Source organism: Hypomesus nipponensis, chromosome 18, assembly GCF_054491055.1.
Source record: "Hypomesus nipponensis isolate SF chromosome 18, ASM5449105v1, whole genome shotgun sequence".
Lineage (NCBI taxonomy): Eukaryota > Metazoa > Chordata > Actinopteri > Osmeriformes > Osmeridae > Hypomesus > Hypomesus nipponensis.
In genome coordinates, this window is record NC_140378.1 from 14,421,394 (window position 1) to 14,445,799 (window position 24,406).

Below are 24,406 nucleotides of genomic sequence, written 5' to 3' on the forward strand. Positions count from 1 at the left end.
GGATTTTGTGTTGAAAATAGCATCTGATATTTACACAGATAACAGACATCCTTCTCTTGAATTCAACAACAAAGACGGTATAATGTGAGACTTCTGTCTCCCCTTCTTTTGGATGCAATATCAAGACGAAATCTTTCACTCTTTGAATCGCGCGCGCTCCCGCGAGGGGGTGCCAATCCAGAGAGTCATGCATCGGGTGATACAACACCGGTCGTATCAGTCCTTTACTAACCAATCAGCATTCAGTAGCAGAATGCTAGCGTGTTATGGGCAACAACGACTCACCATGTAAGAAATCAAAAGAACATAAGTACTCGTTCATTCAATTTTAGACCTATAATCCATGTTTAAAATGCACAAACTACAATCAAATTGGAGATTTTTTAACGACAATCAGGCGAAAGAGACCAATTTAGCCGTTTAGCTCCATAGACTCCCATTCAACATGCACTCGCTCGCGATCACCCCCAGTGGAACTCTGGTGGAACTGCAGCCAAATTCGGTACAATGGGGTTTAATAGGGAGTGGCAAGGCTCTCCTTAAACAGGCTCTGAGTTCGTTGAATACGAAACTAATCTTCGCTCTTGTTTTTACTGTAATTGGTTGAAAAAGCGATACAACTCGTCGTAACTAAATTCCTCGTAACTGCAATCTGAAAATATGGACAAAATAAGGAGACTACGAAAGTGTCGTTTAAGTCGTCTTGTCAGACTGGGTAACATTGTATTTACTGTAAATCTTGTCTTTCCAGTCATGGAATTGAAAGTGATATTTTATTGTAGCCTATGTCGACAGCAATCACATGTAATGGCCTATATCCATAAGATTGTTGGAAAAGGGCCCAGGATTTTTTGAAAACAACAATCTTATGGCTACGACAATCTATATCGTAAATTGGGAAGTATTGCTACTCAATAACAATGAGATATTTCTTACATCGCAATGTTAAAAGCGTATATTTTGGGTCATGTCTATTGCAGAAAGCCTGCTGTAGACCTACGACGACGACGACAACAAAAAACTAGGCTTCATCCTACTCATACTTTTTAAATTAAATGTCAAAGTTAGTAAATCAATGGCCAATCAGCATTCAGTAGCAGAATGCTAGCGTGTTATGGGCAACAACGACTCACCATGTAAGAAATCAAAAGAACATAAGTACTCGTTCATTCAATTTTAGACCTATAATCCATGTTTAAAATGCACAAACTACAATCAAATTGGAGATTTTTTAACGACAATCAGGCGAAAGAGACAAATTTAGCCGTTTAGCTCCATAGACTCCCATTCAACATGCACTCGCTCGCGATCACCCCCAGTGGAACTGGTGGAACTGCAGCCAAATTCGGTACAATGGGGTTTAATAGGGAGTGGCAAGGCTCTCCTTAAACAGGCTCTGAGTTCGTTGAATACGAAACTAATCTTCGCTCTTGTTTTTACTGTAATTGGTTGAAAAAGCGATACAACTCGTCGTAACTAAATTCCTCGTAACTGCAATCTGAAAATATGGACAAAATAAGGAGACTACGAAAGTGTCGTTTAAGTCGTCTTGTCAGACTGGGTAACATTGTATTTACTGTAAATCTTGTCTTTCCAGTCATGGAATTGAAAGTGATATTTTATTGTAGCCTATGTCGACAGCAATCACATGTAATGGCCTATATCCATAAGATTGTTGGAAAAGGGCTCAGGATTTTTTGAAAACAACAATCTTATGGCTACGACAATCTATATCGTAAATTGGGAAGTATTGCTACTCAATAACAATGAGATATTTCTTACATCGCAATGTTAAAAAGCGTATATTTTGGGTCATGTCTATTGCAGAAAGCCTGCTGTAGACCTACGACGACGACAACAACAAAAAACTAGGCTTCATCCTACTCATACTTTTTAAATTAAATGTCAAAGTTAGTAAATCAATGGCAAACCACTTTTATTTTCAGGTAATGTGTCTGGTTTCACTTTCAGTCTTACCATGATATTCACTATTTATCCAACTAAATATAGGGTGAATTATGTTAGTCTGGGCAATTGTCAATCAGCACAATTGCCCAGACTAACATAATTCACCCTATATTCACCCTTGCTGTGGTACTACATCAATTCAGTCACGTAACATCAATGCTAACCCTTGAGTAAAAGTTCTGTGGACTAGACATTGTCATAGCAGGAAAAAAAAACACACTGGAGCTAAGGTGTCCCACATTACCCAATGTCCCAGATTACCAGAATTCACCCAACTAAAATTTGTTTTTATCTAGTTCTTTATGTAGCAATACAAGCTGTAAATACATTGTATAGTCACCTATCTTCTCCAATATTTGCAGATCCTGTTACTCTCTCTACACATTGGGCTCTGCAGTGAAACGGCATGTGGTCGAGCCGAGTACCAGATAGGGAAAGAGTGCTGTCCCATGTGTGCACCAGGTGAGGACCACTTCTCTATATGATATGACTTATAGGATAAATGATTATATATACGTAACACCATGATCTTATGCCCCCCAGGAAACAGAGTGCATAAACATTGTACTGAATTCACAATCACAAGTTTCGTTCAAGTCGTCTTGTTAGACTGGGTAACATTTTATCTATTGTAAATCATTTATTTCAAGTTATGGAATTGAAAGTGATATTTTAATGTACTTCGACAGTAACTTACAATACCCATAATGTGTGCTACACGAAGTCTAAAAGGGCTCAAGTGGGCTATGTGCAATCTATATCGTATATTGAGAAGATTTGCTACTCAATAACAATGAGATATTTCTTACATCGCAATGTTAAAAAGCGTATATTTTGGGTCATGTCTATTGCAGAAAGCCTGCTGTAGACCTACGACGACGACAACAACAAAAAACTAGGCTTCATCCTACTCATACTTTTTAAATTAAATGTCAAAGTTAGTAAATCAATGGCAAACCACTTTTATTTTCAGGTAATGTGTCTGGTTTCACTTTCAGTCTTACCATGATATTCACTATTTATCCAACTAAAATATAGGGTGAATTATGGTAGTCTGGGCAATTGTGCTGATTGACAATTGCCCTGCCCCTTGCTGTGGTACTAAATCAATTCAGTCACGTAACATCAATGCTAACCCTTGAGTAGGAAAAGTTCTGTCGATTAGACATTGTCATAGCAGGAAAAAAACACACTGGAGCTTAGGTGTCCAACAGTGACATTACTCAATGTCCCAGATTACCAGAATTCACCCAACTAAACTTATATCTGTTTTCATCTAGTTCTTTATGTAACAATACAAGCTGTATATACATAGTTGTCTATCTTCTCCAATATTTGCAGATCCTGTTACTCTGTCTACACATTGGACTCTGTAGTTCATGTGGTCGAGCAGAGTACCAGATAGGGAAAGAGTGCTGTCCCATGTGTGCACCAGGTGAGGACCACTTCTCTATATGATATGACTTATAGGATGAATGATTATATATACTAACACCATGATCTTATGCCCCCCAGGAAACAGAGTGCATAAACATTGTACTGAATTCACAAGCACTTCCTGCATTCCTTGTACTGGCTCAACTTTTCTCGACCAGCCCAATGGACGCTCAACCTGCTTCCAATGTACAAACTGCGATCCAGGTAACTGTCTTTGCCAGTTCTCATGTAGCTGAGATGAGTGCTGCCAGATGATAATAGTCGTGTTTTGTCACAGTTTCAGGTTTGAAGGTAAAGCAGAGTTGCACATCCACATCAGATGCTGTGTGTGAACCACTTGAGGGATACTTTTGCAAACTACCAACTGGTCATGGTTGTAAATTTGCCCTCGAACACAGCAGATGTAAACCTGGACAATACATCAGTCAGCAAGGTTTGCCTTATAATCCCCAGTACCTCTATGGGAATAATCATGACACATTTTTGTACAGCTCGTCTATCTTTTCTCACTGTAGTCCAATATCTACATGTGTACTAAATTAGGTTTCTCCATCTGTGTTTATGCAGCAACATCCTCTAAAGACACTGAATGTTCAGACTGCAGTGGTGATACATTTTCCAATGGATCATTGACATCCTGCCAACCACACACAAAGTAAGATGCACATGACCTGCCATTAACATTGTATGACCTGCAAAATGTGAAACTCTGACCAAAATTAAATGTTATTGTTCATGACTATGCAGGTGTGAATCACTGGACATGGTCCAAGTCATTCCTGGTAACCATTCGTCTGATACTACTTGTGAAACAGTGCCTGGAGTTCAAGCCATTCTTATAGCCATTATAACATGCATTGTACTCATTGCAATTGTTGGAGCCATGGTCATTATTTATTGGAAGTTACAACGTAAAAAAACACAACTAATGAACACAGGTAAGAATGTTGTTGATAACTTGACCTGCATGGTAATTTTCAGGCTACAAAGTCCCTCTCATAAAATGACTTGGGATCTTCTTTTAAAAATAGTTTAGAAAGTTATGAACAGGGAGATTTATGCAGATAGTAAACCTAAGAAAGACAAGCAGGTATTACAGACGGTGAAAATACACTCATGTAGCCTCTTTTACCCCATGGCTGTGAGAGCAGGGCCAGGAGAATGGTGATGTGCCCAAGTGTTCTGTGCACAGGTGAAGACGAGGCGAGAGAGCTCAATACTCCAAGAAGCCCTAATTGCATGCTGCAACTAAGTTTATTTAATAGTTTCAACTAGGCTATGTGAGGCTCACACATTACAATTTGCCTACCTCTTGCACTGCGGAAAATAAAGGAACCCTGTGCCATTTTACACTTTCACTCTTTGTATTTTGAAGTGTAAAGAAGCAGCATCAAATGTATGTTGTATGCTTTTTTCTGGGTTTCACTGACAATTGCTATTTTTTTGTGTGTTTGTTACAACCAAAATGAATCCCTCATTTAAAGAGAGGAGACAGGTAAATATACATATATTTATTCCATTAACCAACACGTTTGTAAATGGAGGCTATAGTCTGACTATTTTACCGTTCTTTGAATATTTAAGGAATCAAATACCATATCACTGATGCTGCCAGTTCCGGAAACAGGTGAGACCTAACTTTGTCTAGATGTTGCACATTATTCATGAATTATAAAGATTGACCAAAAACTATTTTCCCCTCAGTTTCACCCAACATGGATATGTAACAAACAACTCTGTGAAATTGGTGGTTTACAATTAAATTCAAACACTAGACCTGAACTCTCCAGGATTCTGTTTGGACCCTCCTCCATAAGACATGAAAAGATTCAAGAGGAACAATACGGATTCCGTCCTGGCCGTGGAACAGTGGACCAACTCTTTTGTTTTGCAAAATACCGTTTTTTAAATCTATGGTTCTGAGTCCAGCACGGTGGCGTGCAAAGCCTGCCCCCCAGACAGTTTCAATGGTCAACTCCAAGCAAGAAGTCACTTCTAAGGTTGGTTATTTTTTCCGCACCAAAGAGTTATTATCAGGCAGTTGTGTTATTTATAGTTGACTTTTATTATACACCTAAATACACCTAAAAAAAGAAGATACAGAGGTTTCCTCAATGGTGGTCCTGCTCTCTGTATGAACCATGAGTCCTTATGAGGCCGAGCTCCACCACATTGAACTCTATTAATCCACAAGTTCTATGAGTGGAGTGGAACCCCATAGGGCTGACTCCCTCTGTTTCATCACATCCATCTTCGAATTTAAATGAAAAATATATCTGCAAGCAGCAATGAGGTGGCCAAGCAGGTCAAATGACCCAGAAAACATTTTAGACATCCTCAGAAGAGGGTTCCGAGTACATGCAGCAAGTGAATACATCAACAATTTGCTGAGATACAACCCAACTTCTTGTTTTGGCTTTGCTGCACATTTTGATTGGCTGTACCGGGCAAACAGTTTCAAAAATCCCAAAACCCTGTGACACCTTTTGTGAGGCTTGGTCTGAAGATCATCTCTGCCAAATTTGGTGAAGATTGGACATGAGATTGGATGGCGGCCGCATTAATTCGGCGTTATCATGTGTCACACATGGGATCTCCCAAGATATCACGAGACGAAGGAATCACTTAATAAAGGCCAACAAATCAACAGTAATTAGCCTTTAACTCTTCATATTTGGAAGCCGATACATACCTATAAATACAAACCCTGAGTCTGATTACAAAAACAAAACAAATACAGTGTACATAATACAATGGACCATTGTTTTTATTCAAACCTTAACTGCATAAAACATCTTTCTTTCTAGATCTTTCTTTTACCAACGCACCGGAGTTCATAGTAAGGAAAATACATAGTTTCATTATTAAGAAGCAACGGTGCAGACTGCTGGTATAATATTTAATCAGTGTAACATATGTAAATATGTACTGCTATGTTTAGAATTACACTAAATGCTCAAGAATGCCTGATGTGTTTATATGTGTGTCTTACACAGACTGTATATAAAGTCTTATCCTTAAATGTTCTGTCTGCATTGTACCAGTCATTTTATTTCCTGTTTTGGCTCTACCTCTTCGGCATGTGCCTGTATGGGAAAGGTAACTGTATTTTGAGCTCCTCGGAATCTTCTTCATCTTAGTCTTTAAAATAATTTTTATACATATGTTTTTCTATTGGCCTTGCAGAAACTAGAAACCTGTTATATATTTTTGGTAAATCACTTTATTACTCAAACAAAAATGCAACTGACAAAACATTGAGACATTACACAAATAAAATACATGAGGTAAACCCATATATGTTTATTCTACCCAGTTACTTTGTTGTAACTACGACATGCGATTGTCGGTTCCCAAAAGTATACAAAAATGCTTAATCAAACAATTACATCATGTTCACAATCTTTTAGACCTTGATATTTTGTTTAACAATACAATACAAAATGTTGCATTTGAATTGTCCTTAGGATAAAGTAATGCTTCATCTTCAGCATTTTATTAGCATGATACATACAGTAATACATGTGTCTGCTTGTTTGATTCTTTCTCTGTGGTCTATCAGGTTATGATGCCTTCTGGGCTCTCTCTTCCACATACAGCTGCATCTGGACAAACAAGAGTCATACATTCAAACATGATTATCCAGACAGAAGCCAGCTGAAGAACAGCTATACATGAAGTGTGTATTCCTTATTCCGCAGCATGTACTGTATTCTGAGGCTGACCTTTACGATGTCAGAGGTCATGGTCTTCAGGGGTATGAGTCTGGGCTCCTGCATGTGGACCTCCTGTTCATCAGCAACTATCCATGGGAAATCCTGCCCAGGAAAGATGATACAGTAATATTGACTACTGTCTAACTTTAACTACTGTAGACCAAATCAATTCAAACCAGTGAATTGCAATCAGCTGACCTTGATGACCTGTACCTTCTCCATGTTGCGTGTGGCAGCCTCTCTCGTATGAACTAGTACTGTAAACGTACAACCTGTCACATACAGAAAAGAGAAAAATCAACAATTTTGCAGTGAACTGCTTTGTCTAACAGTCCACTTTGTTTGCAAAGAGGACAACATGGGAAATACCTCAGTGTCTCCTAAACACAAATGAACATGTTTTATTTAAATTTGAATTCCTTTACTAGACTCTGCCTCTTTATCATACCTCGTGGGTTGTTATCCAAAACAGCATCACAAACACTAATCTTCAGGATCACTGCTCTCAGAAGCTGTTCCACATGTGACAGCAATGTTTCAGAGCTGTAAAACCAAAAGACATGGAGTTTAACATTTCTGACAGTTGAATTGAATTTGTAGAATATATTGAATTTACAGATAAAATGCGCAGGTTCAATTTAAAACCATGGGAATATTTTCCCCTCGCAGTTTTAACAAACATACAATTTTGATACAGTAATTCATCAATAGTGCCTTGTAGTTTAACGCAACACCCGGAAGTTTAAATGATGGCCTGTTAACCTTATTGACAGCAGAGGAGGCTGCAAAATCTCAAAGACAAATCTTTCTACTGGGTGATGCTCTTTGTCCATGATAACTACCACCAACTTCTCAGCATCATTCTGCAGAAAGAAGGCGGAAGAGAAAATGTTTACTGTTGGTCAGTTTACATGAATATATAATAGTCAAGTTGTTGATGGAGTTCATTGCTTAGATGCATATTCTCCTTCTTAATTACCTTCTCAATTAGAGGCTTAACACAGTGGAGGGTTTCCTGGATGTATCGGTTGAGCTGTGGGTGGCATGACATCTAGAAAATAATGTAACAACAATGAGATGTGGTTTTATTCATTTTTAAATACATCAATGCTTACTTTTGGTACAGCTCCAGTGTTCATCTTACCTGTACTGGCACATTGTATTTTTATTCTTCTGGAATATTCCAGAGGGTTACACCTCTCCAACATAGAGGATGAGGTGAATAGCCACTTCCAAGAATTCACACAAAATGTCTGCGACAACTGCAAGAAAACAACAAAACAAAATGTCTTAACAGGCAGCACATTATTTTAATACGATTGGCTTGAAAACTACTTCCCCTTTTTGCAAAAACAACACAGTTTCTACAGTTTGGTTCGTTAACAAGCGTTAGTACCAGACTAGTACTACTGTACTGTTAGTACTACATGTTACTTGTTGAGGTCTCAAACACAGTTGGACACAGATATAAACTGACAGTCAGAAAAGGTGGTAACTGTGTTTGACGCCGCCTTTTTGCACCTACCTTGTCCAAAGTTCAGGTCTTGCCTAGTGAGTGTTGTCATTTCCTCTTAAAAGAATGGTCAGCCAATAGACAATAACCGAAAACGAAATCATGACAATAATTGTGTTGTTGTCATGGTTCTCAATCCTGGTCCTCGGGACCCCCTGACCTGCATGTTTTAGACATTTCCCTGCTCCAACACACCAGATTCAAATGAATGGGTCGTTATCAGGTCCATTTATTTGAATCAGGTGTGTTGGAGCAGGGACATGTCGAAAACATGCAGGTCAGGGGGTCCCGAGGACCAGGATTGAGAATAGGGTTGCCAACCGTCCCGATTTGTCCGGGACATCCCGATTTATGGGTGATTTTGATTTGTCCCGTCCGGGACAGCTCCAGTCCCGTTTTCCAATCACAGCCTCGCCAGACGACCATCAGAAACTGAAAGCAAAGTGTCCCGCATTTGGGGTTGAGGAAGTTGGCAACCCTAATTGAGAACCATGACAACAACACAATTATTGTCATGATTTCGTTTTCGGTAATTGTATATATTTGTCTAATGGTGATTTTGTTGTTGTTCAAATTGAGGCAGAGGATGTATTCATTGATATGAAAATAGATTATTTGTATTTGATCTGTATAATAAAACGTTGTAAGTTGCGGGCGCGTACCAGAGCCTGTTTAACCCTTGTGTTGTCTTAGGGGTCAAAAATGACCTGTCACCATGTTTATCAGCAGAGAAAACCCCCTAATAGTTATTTTTTTTACCAGAAAATGTATGACTTTTCCTAGATGGACCCAACATTAGATAAAGTGAAACATTGTCTTTGTTCACATTTCCATGAAAGCTGTACACCACTAGGGTACAACGATTGTCTTAGGGGTCATTTTTGACCCGGCAGTTATAGAACCATTATACACACCACAAAAACATTTTTTTGACACACATACACACACACACACACACACATACACTCACACACATACAATAAGATAATTACATTATTTGTGCTACTGATTGAACTCAGACAAAGCTAAAACTTCTGTGTGCAGGTGCAGCATCTCCCCTCCCTACATGACTCAACCTCACAGACAAAATGAAAACTATTTCAGACAGACTAAACCAAATTTCAGACTAAATAAAAATGTCTTCAAAGCATTGTTTACTAATGGGGAATGCAGTCAGAGGCTACAAAGGTCCTGCAAATGACAGTACCCCCAGTATTCTTTGCTGAAGCCATGACTGCATATTTCAGTGCCCAACAGGGTTAGGGTCTCAGCTCTCAGATCTACAGGTTGTAGATCTGATATTTTCAGATGTCCAGAAGAAACAAGAGTACAATGATTTAGAAGAGGAGGTATCTGAAGAAGAACATGGGGAATAATACAACCTGGAGCATGAAGCAATAATACACCTCTACTTTAGTAAAGAAAACACTTATGACAGGTCTGCTGTAATAAAACGAATAGTTGTCCACTGATTAAATGTAGTCTTTCTGCAATGTGAAGACGTAAAACCTCCATATTCACAAATGTTGTGATACAGTACAGGTTGTTTCTTCATGCAAAAAAGATTAGGAGTTTAAAATTCAATTGAGCTGCTTTATTTTAGGGGTTTGGTGAAGGTGGGTCATTTTTTACCCTTAGGACACGGGGAGTGTACAGAATGTTAAGACAACACGAGGGTTAAGGAGAGCCTAGCCACTCCCTATAAAGCCCCATTGTACCGAATTTGGTTGCAGTTCCACCAGAGTTCCACTGGGGGTGATCGCGAGCGAGTGCATGTTGAATGGGAGTCTATGGAGCTAAACGGCTAAATTTGTCTCTTTTTCCTGATTGTGGTTAAGAAATCTCCGATTTGATTGTAGTTTTTGCATGTTCAACATGGATTATAGGTCAAAAGTTGAATGAACGAGTACTTATGTCCTTTTGATTTCTTACAGGGTGAGTCGTTGTTGCCTGTAACACGCTTGCATTCTGCTAATGAATGCTGATTGGTTAGTGAAGGACTGATACGACCAGAGCTCTTGCTTGATGGCATCCGAAGCGGAATCAGAATGTCAGAGCATTAGCAACATTAGCAACAACATTAGCAAGCCAAAACTCTTTCTAGCATGTGTACTGACAGGGAGAGCCTAACTTGTCAGCTGTGTTGTCGATGCCCTGGGAGAAAAAAGTAAGTGACCAGAGCTTGCCATAAAGCAGTAGCTCTGGTCGTACGATGTGTATGACGTCAATTACATTTTCAAAAGCTTTTTAAAACAGAAAGGCGACTTTGAAAAAATCTAACAGCCAGCAGTGTGTATTTTTTGCCTTCCCTTTCGAATTCAGAATTCAAATTACTAGAAATAAAATTATATCCTGAGAAAAGTGGATTTTGAGGGTAATAGTTCCATAGACCTCCATTCATTCTGCACTCGCTCGTTAGCGCCCTCACATGGAACTTTAACCAGTTCAGAACCCGGAAGTTTCCCGAGAGTGGCAGTTCTCTCCATAGATGTTCAAACTGAGGCAGGAGATATATTCATTGATCTGGAATCTTCTGTTTAAGTGCCTGGATTGTTTGTATTTGATCTGAATTTAAAAAAAAAAAAAAAGTTCTCTCCATAGATATATATATATCTATGGAGAGAACTGCCACTCTTGGGAAACTTCCGGGTTAGGGTTAGGGTTCTCTCTATGTTAGACATTCTCTGGTTGGGATCTGTGAATGTTAAAAATGAAACTAACATTCGCTCTTGTTTTTACAGTCATTGGTTAAATAATTCCTCGTCGTAACTAAATTCGTCGTAACTGCAATCTGAAAATATGGACAAAATAACGAGACTACGAAAGTTTCGTTCAAGTCGTCTTGTTAGACTGGGTAAAATTTTATCTATTGTAAATCATTTATTTCAAGTTATGGAATTGAAAGTGATATTTTAATGTACTTCGACAGTAACTTACAATACCCATAATGTGTGCTACACGAAGTCTAAAAGGGCTCAAGTGGGCTATGTGCAATCTGTATCGTATATTGGGAAGATTTGCTACTCAATAACGATGAGATATTTCTTACGGGCAATGTTAAAAAGCGTATATTTTGGGTCTTGTTTATTGCAGAAAGGCGGCTGACGACAACAACAACAAACTAGGCTACTTCCAACTCATACTTTTTAAATTAAATGTCAAAGTTAGTAAATCAATGGAAAACCACTTTTATTTTCAGGTAATGTGTCTGGTTTACACTTTCAGTCTTACCATGATATTCACTATTTATCCAACTAAAATATAGGGTGAATTATGTTAGTCTGGGCAATTGTGCTGATTGACAATTGCCCTGCCCCTTGCTGTGGTACTACATCAATTCAGTCACGTAACATCAATGCTAACCCTTGAGTAAAAGTTCTGTGGACTAGACATTGTCATAGCAGGAAAAAAAACACACTGGAGCTAAGGTGTCCCACATTACCCAATGTCCCAGATTACCAGAATTCACCCAACTAAAATTTGTTTTTATCTAGTTCTTTATGTAGCAATACAAGCTGTAAATACATTGTATAGTCACCTATCTTCTCCAATATTTGCAGATCCTGTTACTCTCTCTACACATTGGGCTCTGCAGTGAAACGGCATGTGGTCGAGCCGAGTACCAGATAGGGAAAGAGTGCTGTCCCATGTGTGCACCAGGTGAGGACCACTTCTCTATATGATATGACTTATAGGATGAATGATTATATATACGTAACACCATGATCTTATGCCCCCCAGGAAACAGAGTGCATAAACATTGTACTGAATTCACAAGCACTTCCTGCATTCCTTGTACTGTCTCAACTTTTCTCGACCAGCCCAATGGACGGTCGACCTGTTTTCCATGTACAAACTGTGATCCAGGTAACTGTCTTTGCCATTTCTCATGTAGCTGAGATGAGTGCTGCCAGATGATAATAGTTGTGTTTTGTCACAGTTTCAGGTTTGAAGGTAAAGCAGAGTTGCACATCCACATCAGATGCTGTGTGTGAACCACTTGAGGGATACTTCTGCATATTACCAACCAACCAAGGATGTAAATATTCCCAGGAACACAGCAGATGTAAACCTGGACAATACATCAGTCAGCTAGGTTTGCCTTATAATCCCTCTGAGAATAATCATGACACATTCATCTTCAGCTTGTTTATATTTTTGCGTTATCTTTTCAAAGTACAATGTCTACATGTGCATAAAAAAATGAAGTGTCTCAACCTGTGTTTATGCAGCAACGTCCTCTAAAGACACTGAATGCTCAGACTGCACTGGTGATACTTTTTCCGATGGATCATTGACATCCTGCAAACCACACACAAAGTAAGATGCACATGTACTGCCATTGACATTGTATCACCTGCAAAATGTGAAATTAGGACCAAAATTAAATGTTATTACTCATTACTCTATGCAGGTGTGAATCATTGGACAAGGTCATTCCTGGTAACCATTCGTCTGATACTACTTGTGAAACAGCAAAGTCGGGAGTTGGAGTCATTCCAATAGTTATTCCTATATTTTGCATTGCCTTTGTTGGAACATCGGCTCTTGTTTATTATTTTGTACGTAAAAAACGAATGAACACAGGTAAGAATGTTGTTAACTTGACTTGCATGGTATTTTTCTAGATCAAGCAAAAGTCACTCATATAATGACTAGGGGGATCTTCTTTTCAAAAATAGTTTAGAAAGTTATGAACAGGGAGATTTATGTAGATAGTTAACCTAAGAAAAACAATCCTGTATTACACGGTGAAAATACACTCATGTAGCCTCTTTTACCCCAGGGCTGTCTAGAACAGGGCCTTATAGTAGTTGAACTATAATGTACTTTTTATTAGCGTGCTTTCCATAAATATACCTATTCTTATGCAAGAGCACTGTTTAACCTTGTTAAATACTCAATCGACCCCCCCCCCCCTCCCATTACAGGCTTGATTTCAACAAGTCCAACAAATGTCAGCTTCACTTGTGAGCCAAAGAGAAAAACTTAACTGACAGTTCAGGAGAATGGCAGCATATGCGAACGTTAACTCTCACTATTCAGGAGAATGGTGATGTGCCCAAGTGTTCTGTGCACAGTTGAAGATGAGGCGAGAGAGCTCAATACTCCAAGAAGCCCTTATTGCACCCTGCAACTAAGTTTATTTCATAGTTTCAACAAGGCTATTTAGGGTCACATCACCATTAGCCTACCTATTGCACTACGGAAAAACAAGGGAACCCTGTGTCATACTACACTTTCAGTGTAAATAAGCAGCATCAAATGTATGTTGTATGCTTTTTAAGTAAAATTAAGTACCCCTATGGAAACTTCTCCAAATGTTTGGACGTTTGATATTATTTCAATATCAATAGGTTTGGAGGTGATTTAGTAAAAATGGTCCCATCTGCAGCGGCCACAAGCATACCTCACAATACCCACTCTAGTTTGCTAAAAGCAATTACAGTGGAGAGGGAGAATGGCTTGCAGTACATTTTGGCCAAAGTTTAAACTACATAAACTAGTCTCTCACACATAGTTTACAAATTCGATCAATAAGCCATTGAACTTATGAATCACAAGACTGTTTCAATAAAAGATGTGTCCGTTTTTAAACCTTTCTTCTTTCAGAAGCTAGCTGGAAATCCCTTAAAAGCCCCACTCCTGATTGACCAGGCATTGCAACAGGTAAATATATATATATTGTATAAAAGTATAAAATCTTAATACGTATTTCCAAGAACATTGAATATTTCAACAGTTTTGCAATGTTGTACAACTGTACCAAAATAACTTTATTAAACCCAACCATTTTTTCCACTGGGTTACACTGAAAATGTTTCTTTTTGTTTGTGTGTGTTACAACCAAAATGAAGCCCTCATTTACAGAGGAGAGACAGGTAAATATATATATATTTCTTCCCATTAACCAACACTTTTGTAAATGGAGGGTATTGTAGTCTGACTATTTTACCGTTCTTTCAATATTTAAGGAATCAACTGACACACCACTACAGCCGCCAGTTCAGGAATCACATTAGACCTAACTTTGTCACTTTGTCACAAGTAAAGGAACAGTGTGGCCAATTCCTTTATTTTTTCTGTAGACTGAAAACTAGGGGTGGGCAATACTGCAAAATTTTGTATCGATCCGATACCGAGTAAATACAGGGCCAGTATTGCCGATATCGATACAATACTTTTTACTTTGAAAAGCAGCTGATCTACTTTTGTGTAGGGGAAAGCAATGCCTCACAACACCTCATAATCAATGCATCATCAATATGCAAATTTGAATGAAAATAGAAAATGATTATGTAATTAATATAACACGTTTTATGGTTATTGTATGCACCTGCCCACCAAAGTAAATTCCTTGTTTGTGTACACTTACTTGGCAATTAAACACATTTTGTGTTAACACAGGATTCTTCTGATTTGCATTTTCATGATAATTGAATGCTTTAATGAGGTTAATTAATTGAGAAGCTTAACTTCTTTATCTCTGCCATAATGCAGCCATCAGTGTGCTGCTGACTGAGTCATGTACTGCACGTGAATCTGAGAGAAAATGGAAAATCAATTGTGAATCTGAGAGAAAATGGAAAATCAATCAAAGCCATTGCACAAACATTGGCCATAGACAGTACAACCATTTGGAATATCCTGAAGAAGAAATATACTACTGGTGTACGAAGTAACAGACGTCGAACAGGTAGACCAAGGAAAACATCAGCAGTTGATGACGGAAACATTGTGAGAGCTGTAAAGAAAGTTGTTGCTGATGGTGACATCAGCAACAACCTCCAGAGGGCAGGAGTGAAGGTATCATTATCTACTGTTTGCAGAAGACTTCATGAACAAAAGTACAATGGCTACACCAGAAGATGCAAACCACTCATTAGCAAGAAGAATAGGAAGGCCAGGTTGGAAATGGCCAAAAAGTACAACAATGAACCTCAAAAATGTTTATGGACTGATGAGACAAAGATGAACTTTTACCAAAGTGATGGAAAGGCTACAGTTTGGAGAAAGAAAAGATCTGAACACACACCAAACACACAAGCTCATCTTTGAAACACAGTGAAGGTAATGACTAAAAACTATGCCCAAACAAGAGCTGCTCGTACCAATCAAATTGTCAGGGTGGACTTTATACGATGATGGACAGATGATCAACAGTAACATAATCAATCACGTCACCAAAGAGCCCTTGGGTTGAATTTGTCTTGAACAAACTACATACTACATTACTCTGATTGGTTGTAGGTCTATCCGAGAAGGCATTTTTTTTACCGGGTTCACTTCAAACACGCCCCATAGTCAAAGCCCAACAGAGCAGTATCAGACTCATATTCTGACCAGAATTATGACAACGTCAGGCTAGGCCTATGCCTGATGCTTAAACATTTGAAATCACAAACTACCATAGCCATACATTTAACGGCTATGGTGTGTAGCCTATATCAAAGAATTTGCGGCATGCTCCTAATGAGACGACGGATGGTGTCTTGTGGGATGTCCTCCCAGATCTGTCGAAGGGCATCACTTATCTCCTGTAAAGTCTGAGGAGAAATCTGGCCGCATCTGATGGATCAAAACATAATGTCCCAGAGGTGTTCTATCGGGTTTAGGTCAGGTGATCGTGAGGGCCATTTAATTGTATAGATTCCTTCATCCTCCAGGTACTGCCTGCATACTTTGCCACATGAGGCCGGGCATTGTCGTGCATCAGGAGGAACTCAGGACCTACTGCACCAGCATAGGGTCTGACCATGGGTCCAAGGATTTCTGAGGCCACCCTCATGAAGTCTGTTTCTGATTGTTTGGGCAGAGACATTCACACCAGTGGCCTGCTGGAGGTCATTCTGTAGGGCTCGGGCAGTGCTCAACCTGTTCTTCCTTGCTCAAAGCAGCAGATATCGGTTCTGTTGATGGAGGACCTTCTACGGCACTGTCCATCTCTCCTAGAGTAACTGCAGGTGTCCTGGAATCTCTTCCATGTTCTGGAGATTGTGCTGGGAGACATTAAATCTCCTTGCAACGGCACACGTGGATGTGCCATCCTGGAGGAGTTGGACAATCTGTGTAACTTCTGTAGGGTTAAGAAATCGCCTCATGCTCCCAGTAATGACTCTAGCTAAAGCCAACACTAGTGGAAAACCAGTCAAAGAGATCAAGAGGGAGAAACTTGAAATGGCCTCCACATACAAAACCAGTCCTGTTTTGAGGGTCGTCTCATTGTTGCCCCTGTAGTGCACTTGTTAATTACATCAACACCAACACCAATGCAGCGGAAACTGATTAACAACCCCCTCTGCTACTAAAAGGTGGCATGACATGAAAACTTAATTTTATGAGGTTATTTAACATTAATATGAGTTCCCCTAGCCTGCCTTTGGTCCCCCAGTGGCTTGAATTTTCGATAAGTGTAAACCAAGCCCTGCGTGTTCTTCTTCGCCTTTGACAAAATGAAGGCTCAATTGCGCTGTTTGAAAATCTCCCCCGAGTGACGCAGATCGGGGGAAGGTTACCTCCCCTCTCTCTGCTTTGCCCTACCAGATCATCTGGCCCGCCCATGAGAAACTGAGCTACCACCGTCCAAGGGCGAGTGCGATATCGGTTTTTCCTGGAGAGACATCATGGCGAGCAAGCAAACAAAGCAAAACAGTTGCTCAGAGCTTGGATGTACAAATGCAAGCACACATCTTTTTTTAGTTTCTTCATCGGAGCCTCGATCTGCACAACCCGTATCTTAGTGGTATTTTCGCAGGAAATGCGTCGACACAACTTCCCAAAGTGTTGTATGTCTGTGCCAAACATTTCCTCAACTTGAGCCAACACAAAGCTGGCCTTGCTGAAATTAAATTCTGGATCATTACTAAATCTCCTTGGTCAAGCTACAAACCTTGGACAAGTAAGTTCTAACGCTATATCATTTTGTTGCTTTACTGTATATGGATGGTTACCTAGCTTGCTACCCTTAGAATGTGGCTGTAACATTAGCTCTGCAGCTAACAGCTGAGTTACTGTTGCTAACGTAAAGATAAATGGCATCAAGTGTGTGTGAGAATACAAACGCCGTAACGCCAGTGTTGTACACTTCTTTGTTATTTGGATAACAGTTATGCTGTTGGTGTTATGGCGTGCGCGATATCCGCCTTTCCCCTCATTGAAATTATTATGAGTGTGCACCTCTGCAAACCAGGGTGATCAGATGAGAATGGGCAAATTCGAAGCATTTTACAGGAAGGGGTTACGAGCCAGCTGAGTTACTGTCGCTAATGTAAAGGTAGATGGCATTAAGTGTGTGTGTGAATACAAACGCTGTAACGCCAGTGTTGTACACTTCTTTGTTATTTGGATAACCGTTCTGCTGTTGGTGTTATGGCTCGCGATATCCGCCTTTCTCCACATTGAAATGAATGAGTGTGCACCTCTGCAAACCAGGGTGATCAGAAGAGAATGGCTAAATTCGAGGCATCTTACAGCAACGGGGCCTACGAGCCATAGCGATACATCCGTTGTAAACATTAGCACATGTTGCCGCCCCTCTCCTCCTCATTAGCATTTAAAGCTACAGACACAGAAACAGCGCGTTCTGAGGAAAGCTGATTGTGGGACTACTTGTAGTGGCTATAATTCTGCACCATGGCTGAATTTCGGGAAAGAGACTTCAGATACAGTATTAGGGGACCACTAAGGCCTATATAAAATAATCCCAAAACAGCATGTCATGACACCTTTAAGCATTTCCCAAACATGCTCGTAAGGAGTAGGCTAATCTATGTGCTTTGAAGAGCTACTCTAATTTTCAAGAGACACTTTAGCTACTATGTCTTAGGGAATGGCCCGTAAAACTAAGATTTGTCGTACGATGGATTCTACGATCAATTTAGGCTTACAACGCTTTCGGGAAACGCAGCCCAGATCATTATCAGAGAAGTGCAATTTTATTCATGCCATACCCTGATAAAAAAAAAAACTGTTCCTTTAATTGTTTTGAGCTATCTGTTCCAATACTTTTGCCCACATGACAAATGGGTGGCTTCGAACAAAAGGTGTCATTTTCTAAATTGTGCATCAGATCCAGATGTAAATACCTGGAAATAAAAGCTGAAATGTTGTTCTCACATTCATCGTTGATGTTAAGCCCAAATGTTTTCAGTCTACAGCAAAAATAAAGGAAATTGCACTGTATGTATAGCATTACACTAAATGCTCAAGTATGCCTGTATCTGTGTCTAATAATCTGTATATAAAGTCTTACCCTTAAATGTTCTGTCTGCACTCTACCAGTCATTTTATTTCTTGTTTTGGCTCTACCTCTTCCTTTTTGGCATGTGCCTGTGTGGGAAAGTTAGGTGTATTTTGAGCTCCTCAGAATCTTCATCTTAGTCTTTAAAAGCAATTGAATACATATGTTTTTCTATTATTCTAAGTAAGTCGCATTATCTTAATAGTATGGTTGATAATTTTATTTGTTGCCTGTACCATCAGATAAGTGTAGGCCTACCTCCCTCCAAATAAACTAACACCAAATCAACTACGATATTATAATCATGTTAATCTTGTCTTAAATTACAGTTTGCTTATATCCGACCAAAATGAGAAACTCTCATGTTGAGAAGGAGATATGACAGGCAGAAAACACCTACTGCATGTCTATCACATAACACAAATGCATGTTACTGGGTTAACTTAATATACCAAGGATTTCAATCGACTATTAAAATAATCAGAATCTAATTGAATCTAGTATGGAAGCAGGGGGTCTGTCACAGAAAGCAAAATACCATTTAGCAAACTCAAACTCAGCATGACACAGACACAGCCAAAATGGCCTTGCAGATACTTAAAACTTGGTACATATGGTAAATCACTTTATTACTGAAACTAAAACGAAATTGACAAAACATTGAGTTATTGCACAAAGAAAATACATGAGGTGAACCAGTGGCAATTTTAGACCCTTTTTAGGGATCTCAGCACCCATAAAAATAATAAAAATATTTTTGTTTATTATAATTTGATGCTGGTAGTTCATGAAGGGACATCCTTAGTTTTTTTATTCATTAAATATTTAGCATAATAATACATAAATGTATTAATTGTTTTTAATGTTAAATTGTTTTAATCAACAGATCCGATGACTGGGGGGGGGGGGGGGTCGTGGCCGTGGCTAACACAACATTTTACCTGTGCTTCCCAACTTTAAAACTGTCTCTGGAACCAATCGTCACTCCTAATGCACCTCACAGCCAATCCGAAGCTTGGAAAGTGGGGAGAGGTTTACAGACCCATCTTACATCATCTAGTTAGAAACCATTTTGATCCTATATCAACAATTATGTTGATTGGATGTGTGTTAGCTTTACAGTAAGTGATACTTTTGACTTTAGTTCAACACAGGTAATCCTATTTGTTTAATAGTTTTTTATGATGTATACTATGCAAAAAAAAAAAAAAATGTTTGAAAGAACATGACATTGTTCACAAGAGCACAGATTCTACATAGACCTAGCCTCGTAATTTTGCTCTCAAAGTGCACCAGATTCATGCGTGTAACTTTAAAATGTAATAAATGTTCTTGCGGGGGACCATGCCACCGGACCCCCAAGAGGGTCGGGGGTTTGCTGTATCCTTCTCATCTTTTTTACCCCTGACCTGTTTGCATGCCTGTTATTAGCAAAGGGGTTTAGCACTTTTGCAAAGCACTGTATTCATGTCATATTCTCATTGGGTGCTGAGCACACCTAAAGGTCTGATCTTAGAATCGCCCCTGAGGTGAACCAAGAAATGTTTATTCTACCCAGTTACTTTGTTGCAACACCGACATGTGATTGTCGGTGCCCAAAAGTGTATAAAAATGCTCAACCAAACAATTTCATCATGTTCACGATCTGGTCTTTGAGACCTTGACATTTTGGTCACATCATACCGAATTATAGATTTTGCATTTGAATTGTCCTTTGGATATCAAGTAATGTTTTATCTTCAGCATTTTATTAGCATGATACATACAGTAATACACATGTCTGCTTGTTTGATTCTTTCTCTGTGGTCTATCAGGTTATGATGCCTTCTGGGCTCTCTCTTCCACATACAGCTGCATCTGGACAAACAAGAGTCATACATTCAAACATGATTATCCAGACAGAAGCCAGCTGAAGAACAGCTATACATGAAGTGTGTATTCCTTATTCCGCAGCATGTACTGTATTCTGAGGCTGACCTTTACGATGTCAGAGGTCATGGTCTTCAGGGGTATGAGTCTGGGCTCCTGCATGTGGACCTCCTGTTCATCAGCAACTATCCATGGGAAATCCTGCCCAGGAAAGATGATACAGTAATATTGACTACTGTCTAACTTTAACTACTGTAGACCAAATCAATTCAAACCAGTGAATTGCAATCAGCTGACCTTGATGACCTGTACCTTCTCCATGTTGCGTGTGGCAGCCTCTCTCGTATGAACTAGTACTGTAAACGTACAACCTGTCACATACAGAAAAGAGAAAAATCTAAAATTTTGCAGTGAACTGCTTTGTCTAAAAGTCCACTTTGTTTGCAAAGAGGACAACATGGGAAACACCTCAGTGTCTCCTACACACAGATGAACATGTTTTGTTTTATTTAAATTTGAATTATTTTACTGGACTTTGACCCTGTATCATACCTGGTGGGTTGTTATCCAAAACAGCATCACAAACACTAATCTTCAGGATCACTGCTCTCAGTAGCTGTTCCACATGTGACAGCAACGTTTCAGAGCTGTAAAACCAAAAGACACTGAGTTGTCATTTCTGACAGAATTGAATTGATAGAATATATTGAATTTACCGATAAAATGCACAGGTTCCATTTAAAACCATGGGAATATTTTCCCCTCGCAGTTTTAACAAACATACAATATTGATAGAGTAATTCATCCATAGTGCCTTGTAGTTTAACGTAACACCTGGAAGTTTATATGATGGCCTGTTAACCTTATTGACAGCAGAGGAGGCTGTGAAATCTCAAAGACAAATCTTTCTACTGGGTGATGCTCTTTGTCCATGATAACTACCACCACCTTCTCAGCATCATTCTGCAGAAAGAAGGTGGAAGAGAAAGTTAAATATTTACTATTGGTCAGTTCACATGAATATATAATAGTCAAGTTGTTGATTAAGTTAATTGCTTAGATGCTATTCTCCTTCTTAATTACCTTCTCAATTAGAGGCTTAACACAGTGGAGGGTATCCTGGATGTATCGGTTGAGCTCTGGGTGGCATGACATCTAGAAAATAATGTAACAACAATGAGTTGTGGTTTTATTCATTTTTAAATACATCAATGCTTACTTTTTGAACAGCTCCAGTGTTCATCTTACCTGTACTGGCACATTGTATTTTTTCCTCTTCTGGAATATTCCAGAGGGGTACACCTCTCGAACATAGAGGATGAGGTGAATAGCCACTTCCAAAAATTCACACAAAATGTCTGCGACCACTGCAAGAAAACAACAGATCATGTATTAACAGGCAGCACATTATTTTAATACGATTGGCTTGAAAACTACTTGCCCTTTCTGCAAAAACACAACACAGTTTCTACAGTTTGGTTCGTTAACAAGCGTTAGTACCAGACCAGTACTACTGTACTGTTGGTACTGCATGTTACTTGTTGAGGTCTAAAACACAGTTGGACACAGATATAAACTCATAAAAGGTGGTAAAGTAACTGTGTTTGACGCCGCCTTTTTGCACCTACCTTGTCCAAAGTTCAGGTCTTGCCTAGTGAGTGTTGTCATTTCCTCTTAAAAGAATGGTCAGCTAGCTCTACCCATAGATATATATATATATATATAAAGGCTTTACCTACTAGCTACTAGGTAGGCTAACTACAACAAATCAACAGTCGTGTTTAGCTAGCGTTAGCTAAAAAAGTGACAGTCAAATGTCCAGAAAGCGCGCATTACAAGCAGACAGTTAGTTAGTCATTTCAGATAGTAGACCATAAACCAGCTAATCTGTCAACTAAAAAACTACAGCGATAGATATTCGTAACATAATTTGCAATCAGTTTGTTTGTTCATCCTCCCTTCTTGTGGTCGTCGCTTTGAGATGACGTTAAATGCTCCGCTACAGGGAGTCGATTTTTTTAATGAAAATATTCCATTCCAAAACGTATCTCGATTCCAATGACGTTATGTTTAGCACATTTTATTGCACATGTGATGTAATGAGATGACATTTAAAATAAATGTACTGATCAGCACAACAAGGTCTGATCAACCAATGCTGATCAACCAATGCAATTTTCCATGCATCCTAACTGAATTTCTTGGCTCGGGAATCATGTTGATGTTACTTGTTAACAAAATGTGTTTAATATGTGTATTGTATTGAATTCATATTGCTTATATTTTGTGTTGTTCCTACAAAAACGACATATTAATGAACACAGTATTATCACTGGAAGGTGGATACCTGCAAGAGTATGTCCAATGAATGTATGAAGTAGACTGACCTTATTGAACCCTTGAACTATGCTCAAGGTCTTTTATATTGAGCAAGACCCATTCTGTCTTTAAGAGTCTTAAGTTCATGTGGGTTTGTTGCTGAACTATCTTATAAACACAGGTAAGCAGCAATTCTGTGAATCTATGTCGTTTCAAATACTTTTTTGTTGAACATTGATCAATCTTTATCTTTCCAAATGTAGCCAATGCTTGAAGTAAGTTGTATTTTGCAGTTAAAAACCCTAGGAGAAAAGCTAATTCTGACATGGATTCTGACGGTGCTAGTGTGCAGTACAATCGTTGGAACGAAGACAACATTAACCTCAATGTGGCAGCATCACCGTCTGGTACGATGGGGTGAGTGACACTTGTGTTCTGCAACACTGTCATCAGATCTGTGGAAGATTTAGTTAACTCACTAGATAAATAATAATTGTATCCTTACTGTCCCATCCTTGGTTTCAATAACAGTGTTTTATTATGCTCTTCTAAAGGGTCTTCTACAGAGTGTGTACTGGCACTGTGGGAATAGCTGTGAAGGTGGCAGGAGCTTTGGCTGCACTGGTGTCTGTTTACATTATTGGATACGTCACAGGATACTATGTTCACAGATGTTGAGCAACTTACAAGAGTGCTTCCATCCTCAGATGTGGATACCATATGTTGATTTTGATTGATCATTACAATGACCAAACAATGCTATGAATCAGGAACTCCAATACAACAATACAGTATACAGTAGATCTTACATGAGTCAGAAAATTATGTAATTAAATCATAATTGCAGTCTGTATGAATACCATTGACTGTCATTTTGTTTACTATATTTTATAAGAGAACACTGGGAACAATACAAATATACTGGGTTGAGTCCCTGTGATGTCCCAAATGATATCCTCAGTAGACTGAAATAAACCAATAGTCTTAACAGAAGTTGTCAGAAACCCTTTACTTACCATGTAAATGCACCTATTTTTTTATTTTTAGTAAACAGGTTAAATTCCTATCTCAATCATAAAAATGCTCAGTAAAGTCTTGAGGAATGGCTCATCAATTTGACAACATTTTATTGGTAGAAACCCAAGGCAGTCAATGTACCAACGTATTTTTTATTTATTTTTACTTCATAAGTCTCCATCATATACTATCTTTATGGTGGCAATGTCCTGTTCCTCTACATAACTCATACAATTAATTTGATCACTGCTGGAAAAGAGAGTTGAATTAACTGTTAAGACCCACTCTGATATTTTCTGATAAGTGTAATATTCCTCCTCATTGGAA

The 24,406-nt window shown here is 38.9% G+C and overlaps 3 protein-coding genes and 1 pseudogene across 5 annotated transcripts; 2 read left to right on the forward strand and 2 right to left on the reverse strand.

Annotated features, from left to right (window-relative positions):
• Positions 1-2,755: 2,755 nt before the first annotated feature.
• Positions 2,756-14,703, forward strand: LOC146252307 (uncharacterized). The gene is made up of 16 exons (XM_084679032.1): positions 2,756-2,941; positions 3,310-3,403; positions 3,484-3,609; positions 3,683-3,838; positions 3,973-4,060; positions 4,153-4,343; positions 5,737-5,881; positions 11,728-11,833; positions 12,195-12,294; positions 12,376-12,501; positions 12,575-12,730; positions 12,867-12,954; positions 13,049-13,221; positions 13,566-14,304; positions 14,493-14,516; positions 14,610-14,703. Exons 1-14 carry the CDS (start codon positions 2,918-2,920, stop codon positions 13,625-13,627), a joined length of 1,635 nt encoding a protein of 544 aa, XP_084535158.1. The 5' UTR covers positions 2,756-2,917; the 3' UTR covers positions 13,628-14,304; positions 14,493-14,516; positions 14,610-14,703.
• Positions 6,867-8,686, reverse strand: LOC146252308 (mitotic spindle assembly checkpoint protein MAD2B-like; annotated as a pseudogene). Its single transcript, XR_014732009.1, has 8 exons — positions 8,647-8,686; positions 8,266-8,383; positions 8,101-8,172; positions 7,884-7,984; positions 7,570-7,664; positions 7,320-7,393; positions 7,131-7,223; positions 6,867-7,010 (listed from the first exon to the last, which is right to left on the reverse strand). The product of XR_014732009.1 is annotated as a mitotic spindle assembly checkpoint protein MAD2B-like (transcript).
• A 462-nt stretch (positions 14,704-15,165) lies between the features above and the next one.
• On the forward strand, positions 15,166-24,370 carry LOC146252309 (small integral membrane protein 1-like). Of its 2 annotated transcripts, none has more exons than XM_084679341.1 (3): positions 15,166-17,533; positions 23,356-23,479; positions 23,617-24,370. In XM_084679341.1, exons 2-3 carry the CDS (start codon positions 23,388-23,390, stop codon positions 23,738-23,740), a joined length of 216 nt encoding a protein of 71 aa, XP_084535467.1. In that variant the 5' UTR covers positions 15,166-17,533; positions 23,356-23,387; the 3' UTR covers positions 23,741-24,370. The 2 variants fall into 2 exon arrangements, with proteins under 2 accessions (XP_084535467.1, XP_084535469.1); XM_084679343.1 differs by lacking the exon at positions 15,166-17,533 and adding an exon at positions 22,706-23,243.
• Positions 20,601-22,597, reverse strand: LOC146252310 (mitotic spindle assembly checkpoint protein MAD2B). Its single transcript, XM_084679340.1, has 8 exons — positions 22,372-22,597; positions 21,992-22,110; positions 21,827-21,898; positions 21,606-21,706; positions 21,296-21,390; positions 21,041-21,114; positions 20,852-20,944; positions 20,601-20,731 (listed from the first exon to the last, which is right to left on the reverse strand). Exons 1-8 carry the CDS (start codon positions 22,409-22,411, stop codon positions 20,690-20,692), a joined length of 636 nt encoding a protein of 211 aa, XP_084535466.1. The 5' UTR covers positions 22,412-22,597; the 3' UTR covers positions 20,601-20,689.
• Positions 24,371-24,406: the final 36 nt, after the last annotated feature.